Raw genomic sequence first — 15,279 nt, forward strand, 5'->3', positions numbered from 1 at the left:
GGGGGAGTGGCCCCCGTCGGCCGCCGGCCTCCGCCGCGGCGGCCGTGGCCTGAACGGCCCGGCAAAACATGGGCCACGCCGGTCCTCTGTTCCGGCGTGGGAAGAACCAGGAAAAGAAAAAGAAAAAGAAAAGAAGAAGGAAAAGAAAAGAAAAAGAAAAGAAAAAGAAGAAAAAGAAAAAGAAAAAAGGAAAAGGAAAAAAAAAAAAAGAGAAAAAGAAAGAAGAAAAATAAAATAATAATAATATAATAATAATAAATAGGATTTTCTCTCCTCTCTCTTCCATGAAGAAAAAGAAAAAAAAAGAAGAAAAAGAAAAGAAAAAAAAGAAAAGAAAAGAAAAGAAAAATTATTAAATTAATTAATAAATAATGATATAAATAATAAAATATGAGAAAGAGAGTTTCTCTCTCTTCCCTCTCTCCCTTCAGCCTGAACTAGTATTTTCTCTCTCTAGAATTAGACTTTCTCTCTCTACTTTCTCTCTCTAAAATCCTCTCTCTAGATTATTTCTCTCTCCTAAGATTTCTAAAATTTTGAAAAGAATGATGATGAATTTAAATAATCCTCATGATGGATTTTTGATCTGTGATCGTCGGACGGTACACCGACATCCACTTTGATCAGATCAAGTATTTTTAGATTTTATTTCTCATGATCTTATTGAATTGTCCACATGATAATCTTAGCATGATTTGATCTGATCGATCGAATTTGTTGAATCATATTATCTGAAGAATTCAAGATGAGTTTTCTCTCTCTAGAATTTTCTCTCTCTAAAATATTCTCTCTCTTGATTGATTCTCTCTCTAAAAAAAAAAAAGGTTAGTGAATGAAGAAATTTCTTTTAATAAGTCTGATCTGATTCTAATGAAGAACCCTGATCCATGATTGTCAGACAACGTACTGGCACCCACTCTAATCAGACCATGAATCTTTAGATTTGATCATCCATGATCCCGATTTAGCCATGACTTGATTTGATCATATTGATTTCACCAATTGAGATATTGGACCAATCGTAATGTTGAATTGTGTCACCTGATCAAATCGAATTGTACCTCATGAATTCTCTCTCCTCTGATTTTCTCTCTCCACTTGATTTTATGAAATCGATGAAGAAACCTTGGTCCTATCACTTCGAATCCGATTTAATCTGATAGTCAAACTTTGGATCGTTTAGGTCCTAATTAGATTTTGATTAGATGAAATTAGATGATCGGACCCAATCTAAACCGTTGAAATATAGAATTCGTATTCTTTCTAATTATTCAAATTGATTCTGTATAAGATTGTGGATGTTTGATCATAGGATATCGCGATATGATCTACGAACAGAATTTTTGGAAGAAAATTTATAGAATTTTATGGATTTATTGGAATGCGTTCGAGGTAAGTAATGTTTCACCTTTTCTAGATTCATCGGCAAATTATAGTGTATTCTTCTGACATGATTTGTGAAACGATGCATGAATTGAATGAATGGTATATTTTGTTATGAAAATATCTTATTTGAAATGTTATGATGAAGCATGATTGAATATATTGATTTCATGATGCATTATATTGATTTATTTCGATACTACATGATTATATGTTTTATTATCAAAATTAGAATATGAAACATGATTTATGAAGAATTATGATATAAGAAACAATAAGAATTGACAACCTGACTGTGTTAAGGACCCCGCCAACGGGGGCATATACGTTGGCAATTGACTGTCCTGAGGATTTATGTCGCCAGTAAGACCAGCGACATGTCGCCAGATAGACCAGCGACAAAACCGCCAGTTAGACCAGCGTTTCCAAAGGACTTGGCTGCCAGATGATTCGCAGTCCACCGCAAGCAGATACGCGGTATTATGACCCTGCCACAGGGATAATGTGGTCATAGCTCATGGTTGACGAAAAGAAATTGAAGAACAAAAGAAATTGAAATCTCGAAAGAAACTTAAATTTTTGGAAAAGAAATGAATTTTGCATGAATTATATTGCATAATTGAAATTGATTTTGAATTGATGAACTCTATATGCTTATTTTCTATAAATGATTATTTACTTATATGCGTGATGAAATCTGTTGAGAAGTGATCATTGCTTACTGGGCTGTCTAGCTCATTACCTCTTATTTTACTGTTTTTACAGATGTTGAGGAATTAAGATGATACAAGATATGAATGGAAGAGTGATCAGAAGCAGTATCTTCATACTTTTATTTTAGGTTGAAAGGCTTATTGAATTTGATGCCAAGTCTTTGAATTGTTGTTGAATTTATTGAGATATTAAAGAAAAAGTTTAGGTCGTTATATTTTAGATTTAAATTGTTGACTAATTATTCCGCTGTTGTTTTAGGATAGTATGATAAGATGCCTTGCATGCTTATGGGAAGAGTTTTCTATGAGTATGCGGCGGTTGTCATGATCCTCGATTCAAAATCTCGGGTCGGGGGTGTGACACCTCAACACTAAGATCCCATTGCCTTACAACTTTATATGGTTTTCCTCCTCTATTCACCACTACATCTATATATGATCTTTAACTATTTTGATATCACTTTAATTGTCACGCCTCTAATCTCAAAATCATAATTGAGGACTTGATGACGACCATCTAATTATTATTTGGACCAAGTCCAATGGACCATGCCAAATCCCATGATGGATAACACGCCACCACATACCTATAGGACTGACCCTATAAGAAGATAAGGCATTCCACTTATTAATAAATTCAATCTATAATTCTTCTTCTGATTTTTTTTTGCCTAGTTTCATAAAGAAAGAAAGAGATGGGATGTGAGAGATGAGATGCGGTGGAAGGAGAATAGAAATAAAAGAGAAAAAGGCTGTAGGACCTATTTCCTCTCTGGTTAATGGAAAGGTCAGAAGAATGTGGAATGGGAGACAGATAGAGAGACGTGAGAGGGGAATATAGAGGAACGAGCAAGAGAGAGAAAGGAACAGATTAAGGGAAAAAGATTGGAGAAAATGAGTCAGAGAACTTGGAAGTTCGGTTGCCGGTGATGAAGATCCAAACAAATGATGCTCTGTTTCTCTCACAGAGATCGTCCTTAACCCCTAAAATCACGATCTTTTTTTTTTTTTCATTTGGGATCACACATGGATGGGAGAAAATACAACGTGTCTGTTATATGTGATCCCCACGTGGCTTAAGCAATCCAATCCAATCCGATCTAAAATGAATGGGCCTTGGGCCCGGATATTTCATTATCCAATAATCCAACACAAACTTATAATTTGGGGTTGGGTTTGGCCCTGTTGAAGCCTACTTAGAATTTGTGGTTTGAGGATTGGCTCTAGTCCTCTCAATCCAAATCTTCTCTTGGATTCGACCCTACAATCAATTTAGTCACTAGATGTGCTGGGTTTAGCTTAAATAATAGGGATGGCAATGGGTCAGATAAATACCAAGTCCACTAATATTCATATCTATCTCGTAATTAAAAACTTCATACCTATACTATCCTGTACCCACCTCAAGTCGGGTCAGATCGGATACATGGATCAGTCAAATTGAGATGCGAGTCAGATCGGATTAGATCGGATCGGATAGATAAGAGGGATCGGATCGAGTTAAATACATATAAATATAATAAAATAATTATAATTTTAAAAGAATAATATAGATTAAGGTTATATTGGGTTAGATTCGAGGCAAAGCATATCATTAACCGATCTGAATCTGCTTCGGATATTTTTTTTGGAACCTATATCTGTTCTAGATTCTAACCGGATCAAATTAAATCCGTTCCATTCAGTTCGGATCGGGTTAGATAACCGATAGGTGGGGCTAAATTATTATCTCTATTAAATCATTCTCTATATAAATCTTAATTACATAGCTGTTGCGGCTCGTCTTCGATGGGATAGTCAGATTGTCGTGCTTAAGTGTCGGACGGCCGGAGATCGATGGAGAAGGACCACTCACCGGAGAGAAGGCACAGTCAAGAGGGCCGAGATCGGGAGCGAGGGCTCCCGGTGCACTGAATGGAGATGAGGTCAACTTGGGCTGGACGGAAAAGTCAGCCGCGGTGTCTAGTAGCATTAAGGAAACCTGCAAGAAAAGCTTTCATCGGAGATGGCTCTGGCGAGGACACTTCGACGCTCAAGTCAGTCTTTAGCTCAACAAGTGGAGGAGCAAGTGAGGCAGAGTTTTGGGCTCTGAGTATTGAGTGTGCGTACCTCCTAGGGGTCTTCTCTTATCTCCATTTATAGAGAGAGCAGAATGAAGGATGAAAGGATGGGAATATATTTCGATAACACCCAATCATATGGAGCCGCATGGGGGCATCTTTAAATGGCCCCATCAGCGGATATGCCTTTTATCCGGCACGCCAATGGTCATGACGGTGGGTCTTATTATGCGTATGTGGCATAATTAATGACTTTGTGGTGTCCTATCATGGTGCGCGACAGGCCGCTTAGGGTATGATCTCAGGATGATGCGACTTGATGTGATTCGATAGGATCGTATGGTGGCCGTACTTGATCGTCAGCTATTTGGCCGATGTCAATATCTAGGTCGGCCACTAGTCGGAGCAAGATGAAAGGGCTTGGAAGTAGTCCGAGGTGAGTACCCTGTATGCCAGCAGTCCCGAGCTTATCAAGTAGGGTTGGAAAGTCAGATCGGTAGATGACCGATTTGAAGTATCAGGTGCTGTAGGCAGCTGAAGAACCTTCAGACCAGGGCTGTTGCGACAGGTAAGTACATCGATTTTTCACCAATGATGTCGGAGAAACAAGCCGATCATTGGCCGATGTAGCCTTTAACTTGGATAATGTCTCCACATCCAGAGATGATGTTGAGGTCGGACTTCTACCGACCTCCGCTTCCAGACGAGATGGGCCTCTCGATGAGGCCGATTTCTTGGGGACCATGATCTTCTGATAAGATTAGCCCTGTGATGACCTCGGCTTTGCACCAAGACTAGCTTTATGATGATCTTCATGATTCAGCTCCACATTGGTAGCTTCATATTGGTATTCTCCCAATGACGTCATTTTTTTACTGAGATAGGCCTCCGATCGAGGTTGGTTGGATGAGGTTGGTTGAGTGACGAAGACCCACCATGTCCAGATGATGCTGAGATTGGACTTCTACCGGTCTCAGCTTCCAAACAAGATGGGCCTCCTGATGAGGCCGATTTTTTGGAGACCACGATCTTCTGATGAGGTCAGCCTTCTGGTGATTCCGACTTTATGCTGAGATCGGCTTTATGATGATTTCCATGTTCCGACTTCGCATTAGTAGCTTCACGTTGGTATTCTTCCAATGATATCGGCTTTTATCGAGATAAGCCTCCGATCGAGACCGGTTGGATGAGGTCGATTGGATGATGAGGATCTATCCCAACAATAATCACTAGTATAAAGTTGTATACATCATCATTCATGCGTCGTTCGGTATCATGGTCAATATTTATAGCCTATTTGCTTATAGAAGGCTTAGGACCTTTGTGGTGTACGTTTTTCACTTTAGAGTAATATAGCGCACTTGATTACCGTCATAGGAGATGGATATTTATCAATAACAATACACCGTACAGCACACCATCTTGTTTGATAGCTCTTTGTCTTCGCGAACGAATGGCGTAGCAACTATCGAGCACTCTATGATACAATGCGGTAGACAAACAATGCACTGCAGAGCATCCATGCTCTATACGAAAGGGGCCATATGCTAAGATTTGCTTGCACGAAATTTGATGAATTATTACGGCATTGCACCCAAGAATCATCATCTAGTCTCCATCCCTCAATATTTACCAACAATTCGCCCATCAAAACAAATGCATATGATTTTTGCCAAAAAAAAAAAAAAAGAGCATATGATAAGTACATGTATGGTGTTACTAGACTTATGGGAAACCCATATTCCTAGAGTTATTGCAAGCCGTTGCCTTTTTCTATATGAAAAAAAAAAAAAAAAAGTGTCCTGTTGTAACGGAAATCCGTGAAGCCTCCAAACGTCGCCCACTCGCTCATGTGGATGGATATTTTCTAGTTTCATAGAAACGGACACTATACTCGTTGGCTACTTAACAGAGCTATTTTGGCCGGTGAACTGGTCACTACTCCCTGGTGACTCAGTTTCACAGACACGGACACTAAACTCGTATGAGCTATTTTGGCCAGTGAAGTGGTCACTACTCACTAGTGACGTGGAACCTCTTCCAGTGACGCAAATGCCCTCTTTTTGTCCGGCATTGACTTCTTTGTCCACGTACCAATCTCCCAAGGCAAGTGGAAAGCATGCACAGTGCCACAACATTTGCTTTTGTTAAATTTTGTTTTATCAGCTTAACTTTTTCTTATATTTAGAAATACTCAAAAATTAAATTTTCATGAATTCTTATTTAAATTATTAGTTTTTTGGGGAAGGATTGGGTGGTTTCTAGAGTTTACTTTCGTTTGTGGTATATGAATGCTTTTCTAGATAATGATTTAACCAATGGGCTTAGAATGTTAATTGTCCAATTCGACCTTTTTCCAGGCAAAGACATTGGAAGAGCTAACTTGGAAGTCATGAAGCATTAATCAATTTTATTATGCATAAGCCTTGAACAAACTATACCGATTATTTACCATAAAAAAATAAGCAAGTTATACCAATTATACCAATAAGCTCATCTCTCTTAAAGAAGAAAACACAACACAAAAGAGAGAGCTACTAATATGTGTTAGCTTATACACATGCAATGTATGATTGAAATTTAAGATAAATTGAACCATGATAGTTTAATATTTCTATGAAACTATGATTTGGAATTTGATGAAAATAATAATAGATGCTTTTTGCTAAGTTGAAATAGGGTTTCTACAGCGACATATATTGTATATCACATTCGAATCTAATTAAAATTAAATAGTTCATTTATGGATAGTCAACAAACATGATATATGGAAAGTCAGCAGCATGTGCTATAACTTAAATGAATCATTAGGATTGAAATGGATATTCTATGGGTATTTTCAGATTTAGTTATGAGAATACATTGCTTTAAGACTAAAGTATAGCTCTACAAGAAATGTGGCTCATGCTAGTTCAAAAAAAGGATGCACAAGTTGTCATAAGAGAGGCAAGTTGTTTGGTCAAAATTCAATATATACAATGCTTACGATTGGAAGTATGGATAGATGGATGGTGGAACGCTATTTATTGATATTTAGCTTTTCAATTTTTTAAAGAGTTTAAATTCTATATAGATTTTAGAAGTTTTTTCTCTTTCCATCTTGTCGTGTTTAATTTTCTTTCTCACATGGTAATCACGTGAATTCTAATAACGAACATCGTTTTAAGGATTTTCTTTTTCACAAGATAGATATAAGATATGAATGACGACAATCAAGTACTATTCAAAATCATTATAGAAAATCTTGGATTTAACTGTTCTTATGGCCAATTGTAATATTCATATATTGCAGATGCGAGCTTCTTATGACTTTCTGAGAATGACGTCAAAACTAAACATTCGTAGCACTATAACAGGCTCGCTTCCCTAAGTAACAGCTACATAAGTTGATTGGCCTTTCGATATATCTAAAAATAATTACAAGAATCTAGTGGAATGATCCAATAGTACAGATTGATAAATAAGAAAATTGATAAATTGTCGAGATTTGGTAAGTCATAGCAATTATGAGATGCTCCCAAGCTTTCATAGGTATAAAAATTTATAGGATTATGCATACTTTGTCGTGACAATTATGCCCCGATAGTGTGAATTAGAAATCTTGCTCTCATATTATCTTATCAAGAACAAAATATTAAATTTGCCTTAAAATAATTAGGAGACAGAGATATTCAGCATAAAGTCCTTATGAAGGTAGAAACCCTAGAGATAACCAGGCAATGGTGTCTTTTGTAATCCTAGGTTAAAAGAAAAAAAAAAGAAATCCAGCTATAATATTATGTTTTTAGAAGAAAAAAGATCCAAGCTCATGCTAAAATAGTTTAGGATAGAGAGCATCTAATAACAATAATTAGAAAGATAGAGGACTCAAAAGAAATCTAAGTATTCCAGACAATCTAGTCATCCATTTAATTTTTGCCAACCCTTGCAATTTTTGTGCTCGAAACTTAGATTTTTCTTCGTCAGAATGGGCGTCGAAGGTTGTGATGTGCGATCTAATACTTCTTAACACATTATTTTTTATAATCATACTTGAAAAATATTGAATATTCAAAAGATATTGGATCTAATTTTCTGCCTCTCCATCTATGCCGACAACATATTACAATCACAATACTTGGTGACAAAACATCTTCTCGGATATTTGCAACTCCTTCTGTTATATCATATGAATATCTTGTAGAATCATATACTTGCATTTTAGTATACTGATTGGTTACTACTAAGCAAATATTGTAATTTTTATGTGTTTGGAGTTGAGTTTAACGAGTCTCTTAATTAAAGCCTAATCTTCAACATCAAGCCATGCAGGATCATCTAGTCAATCCCTTATATGTTAGGGGCATTTATGTCATTTAGGTTGAACAATCAGTGGTGCCTTTTGGCAAATTGCCGTTTTCCTCACCATAATTCTCGCAAATCACACGGGAAGTTAAAGAAATACAGTCTGTAATTCCTCCATGTCCCATTATTATATTTTAAATACATGTTTTAAATATATATATATATATCATAAAATTCCTTAAATAAATAAATTGCCAATTATATATATATATATATATATGCCTGCACCTCGTTTAGAACACAGGCAGCGAGTTCTTTATTTATTTGTTTATTTTTCTTATTTCTCCCTCCAGTAGTCCTCTTTAAGTTGATGCAGTCTTGCAGAGAGATGAAGGATTAGATGCTAAGCATCCCATAGTAGAGTAAGTGTCAGCAAAATAGGCATTTTTTTCCTCTGCATTTACTTCAAAAGACCACGAAAAAAGAGATTTTTAAGATGACTTGAGTGGATGCATGTGTTTTTTTTAGGCAGATTGGTGGTTAGGATCTCAGTTTTATTCCTTCTTCTCTGTTATTTCTTGTAAAAGAGACGATATTAGAAATGGATTTCTCGAATGAATGTTACTCTTCATCTTTGATGGAGATGGGAGTAGGTTTTGAGGGAAAAGATGCCTCCTTTTTCTGCCCCTCATCTACTCTGCCATTGCTGTGGATGGACTAGAGAAAAAATCATCCCTTTTATGTTAAATAATGCCTGTTTCATATGGTTCTGGTTAAATATGGTAGGGTTTGGTTGTGGTTGTGCTAAAAAGATGTAAAAGATACCCACTATTAACATATCAGTCTGTAGAGGTGTGCTTTTCAAAAGGTAAAGGTTTATTATTGGTTTTCTTTCATAATCTTTTTTTTTTATCGTGGATATATGCTACTTTTTTGTTGGGGGATTTTCTCCACTTTTCTAGCCCAAGAGATTGTTCCCATAGTTCTTTATCTGGATGGAAACTGCTGCTTAAAATTTTAAGGTTAGAGAGTTTTAAGGCTATTCATAACACGGATTACGGATTTGGACGGGAAGAGAGTAAAACATGTACTAAATAAAGCATAAGAAATCGAATGGTTTTCATTCTTCTTCCTCCCTTTTGCTGTTCCAGTTTCCCCTCTTCTTCTTCCTCTTCTTCTTCTTCTAGTGGTGTTGGCGGTGGTTATGGTGTTATTTTTTGTCTTCTAGATAAAAGGTCATTGCTTTGCCAGATCTGTTATTTTCCATAGTTACCACGGTTTGGATTATTATTTTGATGTTATGAGACTTGCTTTGATGGACGCTTATATTTTTAACTTGGCTTATTTTGGTTATGTAAACTTGTTATACTCTGCTTTGTGAAAAACCTTCATGATTTCAGCCAACCATGTAGTTTTTTACTATTTTACATGAAAACTGTTCTTGCTTTCATATTGTGGTGGTTCTAGACTAAATGTTCACTTCCTCTCTTTGTAACGTTCTCTTGCTTTCCTTTGGTATATGCAGAGACAAGAATTAGACAATGGAGGTAACTGAATGTACAAAGATTCTACTTAATCGAATCCAAGATCTCGAGCCGGAGAGTGCCACCAAGATCATTGGCTACCTTCTTTTGAAGCATACACATCAAGAAATGATGGAGTATGCCTTTGGACCTGATAAAATGATTCTTTCTCTGATTAATGAAGCCAAAGCTTATCTCTCTTCATCTCCGAAACCCAACACTTTGAGTTCTATGCAGCTCCTTCCTGATCAGCCACCCCGATGTATGTCCCCTCCTCCCACTTGTCCTCGATCGTTCTCATCTCCTTCAAGCTTTCGTGTCCCAGCTCCATGTTGGGAGCCTCATCAATCAGCTGAACAGCAAACATCTGTTCACAATTTTGACCTTCTTCCTCCTTCATATGTTGATTTTATTGGAGGTCCCCATCATCAAGGCGAGTTTATTGGTTTTGAGGAACAGTTACATCCTGTGAACCTCTTGGGGTCTGATTTAGCTGGCAATTACTACTACCCGGAGGTGGCATTGGGTGGAGATTTGGGTTTAAGGACTAGCTTGAGATTACCTCCTGGTTTACAAGAATTTCCTATCAAAGCCTGCCATTATTTTAACAAGGGTTATTGTAAGCATGGTATTAATTGTAGGTTCTCCCATGGTCAGATCATCCCTGATGGATTATCCTATAACTATATTCCAAATTTTAATGAGTTGGGTAATGAAGACCAAGCTTTTCTGCCTGGGTCACTGGAGAGGTTGGAAATCGAGATCATAGAGCTTTTGAGATCAAGGAGAGGGATGCCGGTTTCTATAGCCTCATTGCCCATGCTGTATCTTGAGAAGTATGGGAAGGTGCTTCAGGCTGAGGGTTACCTTACTGAGAGCCAGCGTCATGGGAAGGCTGGTTTCAGCTTGACAAAGTTGCTTGCCCGACTAAAAAGCATTCGGCTTATAGATAGGTACTTTGTTGCTTTAGCATGGTTGTTTTTGGTGCTTCTGGTTTCAATATTTAGTCCTACTTGGATAATGTGTGCTCTTCAATTCTCTTGGACAGAAAAACTATTTTAGTGAAAGATAATGTGAGAGTACTAAATTCTTGAACTTTAAAATCTCCATAAACTATGGCCATAATTGAATTGCAGACCACATGGGCAGCATGCGGTGGTACTAGCGGAAGAAGCTCCAAAGTACATGGAGTACAGGAATGAGAGAAGTGATCAGGGAGCATCACTTGGCAGCTCTCATCAAATTTATCTTACTTTCCCAGCTGAAAGCAAATTCACAGAGGAAGATGTTGTCAACTACTTCAGGTATTCTCCTCCTCCTCCTTGAGAAAGTTCAAAGAACCATGTTAGTTGTGTCCTACAAAACAAGATTGTTGAATGTTCCCTTGTATTGAAACAAGTTTCCAACATTTATTGGGTACTGCCTTCTGTATCTGATCAGGCAGTATGGTCCTGTCCGTGATGTGAGAATTCCGCGACAAGAGAAACGAATGTTTGGGTTTGTCAGCTTCCACTATCCAGAAACTGTAAAACTTATTTTAGCAAAGGGAAGTCCTCATTATATTGGTGGCTTCCGTGTTTTGGTTAAGCCCTACAAGGAAAAACCAAAGCTCGCTGACAGGTCAGTATCCACTGCCACTCTAATCGACTGGTTTCTTCTTTCATGACATTGCCATGTTTGTGCAGTAAAAAACTGACTTTTGTTAGATTAGCATTATGTTAAGGTTCTTGTGTCTTCTATTCTTTGTTCTGGATTTTCTTGGTTAATCTTTTTTCCCCACTTTAATGCTCTCTCAATCATTTAAGGAAATCAGTTTTCAAAAATCAATCTTTTCCCACTATGCTGTTAATACTCTTGTCTTTTACAAGTTCCTGTTTATAAGGCTTCTGCAAATGCATATAAAGTCCTGGTGAGATAGAATGATAAGAAAAACTCAAAAAACAGTCAAATCAACTCCCAGCTAAAATAGTGCAGAGGTGTAGCCGCTCCCACTTGTTCTGTCTGTATTGGGTCAGCAGGTGTTTGAAGTGCTTATCTTGGAGTGGTACAAGGAGAGCTCCATGGGATTTGCATTGCAGAAAACTGTTTATAGAGGAACAATGGCTTAACATCCTGAGATTCGCTACAGTTGACTGACACATTTCAGACACGATAACTCTGTAAAGTACACGATGATTGTTGAACTTTCAATCCTATATGAAGCCCAGAGTGTGATAATTTTTTTAAATATTTTTTCTATCGAACTTGTAACCAGCACCTAAGATATATAATTAACAGTATGCTCACCACCCTTAAAAATTTCTGCACATCATGTGTCACGTGGATTATAATTTTGTTGACCTCTGAGTAATGCCTGTAGCTTTATTGCCATGTATATCAGGAAGCTTGTAGAATCTTCTTGGCACACTGAGCTGTTGCTTTCATGTGATACGAGGTACATCCATGCTAATTGGTAATTTTGAAATTTAAATTTGCTAATATCATGCTCTGGTATCTGCTCTATTCATTTATTTCATTTAAAATCGAAAAGCATTTATGTTTTGGCAAATGAATGCATTTATTTTAAGAATTCATTAATTGTTGGATCTGCAGTTTTAAACTCTTTCTATCATGTTGTGAGTTGCTGAAAGGGAATGAGGTTTCTACACACACACACACACACACACACACACAGAGAGAGAGAGAGAGAGAGAGAGAGAGAGAGAGAGATGCATGCATGGGGGTGTTTGTATTGGCAAGGAACACCTATCACAAATAATGTTTTCTAAAGCATGTGATGTTGTGAAAACAATAGTTGTCTGTGTGTAAAATTTGTAAATCTGACCATACCTTTTTTTACTCTTTGAATAATTTTTTGATTATTTTGAGATGTTTTATATTTGCAGAAAGTATGCTGAAAAAATGGAGCTTCCAGGATATCATTCTTATCAACATCTTGAAATGGATCCAGGTATAAATGCAGGTGAAGATTCGTCATATTTGGTCATAACCACTCTCTGTCTATATTTGATATTCTGTTCTTTCTTTATTTCTTTTTGTCCTCCCTGCCACCACCACATCTCTCTCTCTCTCACCCCCCCCCCCCCCCCCCCCCGCCCCCGTAGGGAGGGGTAAGTAGCTCTGGAGTATGAATAAATTCTCCACCTCTTTCAGTGCCAAGATTATGTGATGGTTATGGACCTTCAAAAAAACAACTAATTGAAGAACATGAATATGCAATTGAACTTGAGAGAAGACGCCTCCTTGAGCTGCAGCTAACCACTAAGCAACTAATGCCACAGCCGGACACTGGTAATAGGATTGATGAACTAAACGTTCCAGAAGGTGAAAGCAAAAAAGAATATTCTATTATTTCTTAAAAATAATTCTTCTTTATTAATAAATAGTGTTTACTTTCTCTTCATAAAACTCCTTTTTTTTTTTTTCCATGTAATGCTCTCATAGATCATTTTTTTCTTTGACAGTTCATGTCAGTAATATGCCGGTTGTTCTAAACAGTGGTTCTACAAGTGATGGCGCAGCTACACAGACGAGCGACAACTACAGTGAGCAAGATAGGTAAGTGAATAAGTTGGAACAATAAATTGAAGCATGATGCGTAAATTTTTCAATAATCTCCCCTTGATTCTCCCATTAAATTTGGATTTTTCCTTTTCCATTCCTTTTATACTGATCTGTATTTTTAGATTTGGACCATGAAAAGGCTGTAGAAACTGTATCAGTTATCATTAGATTTGGACTTGCTCTCAGTTATAATGCCTATCTTGTTACCATATTTTTTGTTAAAATCAGGGAGGTACCACTGGTCAATGATATTTACAAGCTGGTGAATCTTGCTCTTCTTTATATCTCATTAATGCTCCTCTTTAACTTTAAGCTGCTATTGGATGGTAGCTCGGCACTTTTCCACGGCTTACATTTGTACTTGTATTCTCCTTTGTAGTGGCCATATCGAACTTCCAGACAGTCCTTTCTCATCACCTTGGGTAGGAAGCAGCATTTCCACAGCTATATAGAGAAAGAACAGAAGAGGACAGTTAGAGGCAGAATACTGTGTACCAGACTGCTACAAATCAGTACAGAAATTTTCCTTTTTCTTCAATTCCCTTGACCAGTGACAGGCTCTTGAACAAGTTCTATATACCCATCAGTCGCAGCAGTAGAAGCTTCCTCCACTTGATGCTTGTGAAGAAGGCGCCAAAGATAATACAAAATATACAGGAAAAGTCGTATACTCGTCACTGTAAATCACAGGAGCAAAGGCTTGATACTTAGAAGATATGTAATCTAGTGAATCAGTGAGCATAAATAGTTCAGGGATCAGACTGAAGTTGTTGAATCACTTCTTCTACATATAGGAGATAAATTACATCAAAGAAGTAGAATATCGCAATATAGTTCTATCTGTAAGCAAAGATAGTTTCATATTTTGTTAAATAAATCAAATATTGAGTTAAGGTTGGATTTTGTTCATGGCATGTCTGGATGTCATGCATGTTTCTAATCTCTTTATATAAAGCAGTATAGAAGCCTATCATTGTCATAAACTGTGGCCACCACTTATTTTTGCTATGAAATCAGTTTGGCATAAGTACTTTTGCTGTTTCATGTGCTGTATTTGTTGCTGAGGTCATTTATTATGTTAATTAGCTGGATAGTTTGATAAGCTATTATCTTGGTGCTGCAGCCAGTTGTTCCATTCAAAAACGCAAGTAACCAGAGGATAAGGACCTTCCTTTTCAAAAGAATTCTTCATAAGGTTTTCAGCTTTCCTTTCTTTTGTCAGAGAGTGTATTGCTCGACTCCACCATTCAGTTATTGTATCAGTGTTTCATTCTTTTAGTTAATTAAAGGACTTGTGGCCTGCCATATTGTTAATGCATGCTTGAAAAGCATGAAAGAATCTTTAAACAGTTTGTTTTCAGTGATTTGAGGAACATCAGGTCTGCTTCGCCTTTCCAGTCAAACAAATTGATCTCTCAGGATGTCTTTTATCTTCTTTTTTGTGAAATTTTCATTATTTTGGTTTTCTTATTATCTCGACATGTTGTGGGTAACGAAACCCGGCTTTTCTCTCTATTTTTTAATTGTTCTTTTATGTTTATAAAGCTAATTTTTCACTGCTGATGACTATGTAATTTGTAGCCCTGTAATGGGATAATTATTAGTGAGTGAAAGTAGAAGTTCCAAAAGACTTTGTACAGGAATGTCTTTTGCTCTTGATATAGAGCTCCGAGATTTAAATTATTTGACTTCCTAATTCATTTAGTAAATGTTTCTAAGTTGGCCAGTTTTAACCTATCAAAGTTGCCCCCT

At 37.0% G+C, this 15,279-nt stretch overlaps 1 protein-coding gene across 14 annotated transcripts; it reads left to right on the forward strand.

Annotated features, from left to right (window-relative positions):
• The first annotated feature begins 8,704 nt into the window (after positions 1-8,704).
• Positions 8,705-14,420, forward strand: LOC105033907 (zinc finger CCCH domain-containing protein 18). 14 transcript variants are annotated; one of them, XM_073247482.1, is made up of 10 exons: positions 8,705-8,862; positions 9,966-10,916; positions 11,100-11,267; positions 11,404-11,583; positions 12,344-12,397; positions 12,849-12,925; positions 13,117-13,287; positions 13,428-13,521; positions 13,756-13,789; positions 13,907-14,420. In XM_073247482.1, the coding sequence occupies exons 2-10, from the start codon at positions 9,982-9,984 to the stop codon at positions 14,072-14,074; spliced, it is 1,881 nt and encodes a 626-aa protein (XP_073103583.1). In that variant the 5' UTR covers positions 8,705-8,862; positions 9,966-9,981; the 3' UTR covers positions 14,075-14,420. The 14 variants fall into 14 exon arrangements, with proteins under 14 accessions (XP_073103583.1, XP_073103586.1, XP_073103589.1 ...); XM_073247485.1 differs by having other exon boundaries at positions 12,849-12,913; XM_073247483.1 differs by lacking the exon at positions 8,705-8,862 and adding an exon at positions 8,974-9,308.
• The last annotated feature ends 859 nt before the right edge of the window (positions 14,421-15,279 follow it).

This window comes from Elaeis guineensis, chromosome 13, assembly GCF_000442705.2.
Source record: "Elaeis guineensis isolate ETL-2024a chromosome 13, EG11, whole genome shotgun sequence".
NCBI classification, from domain to species: Eukaryota; Viridiplantae; Streptophyta; class Magnoliopsida; order Arecales; family Arecaceae; genus Elaeis; species Elaeis guineensis.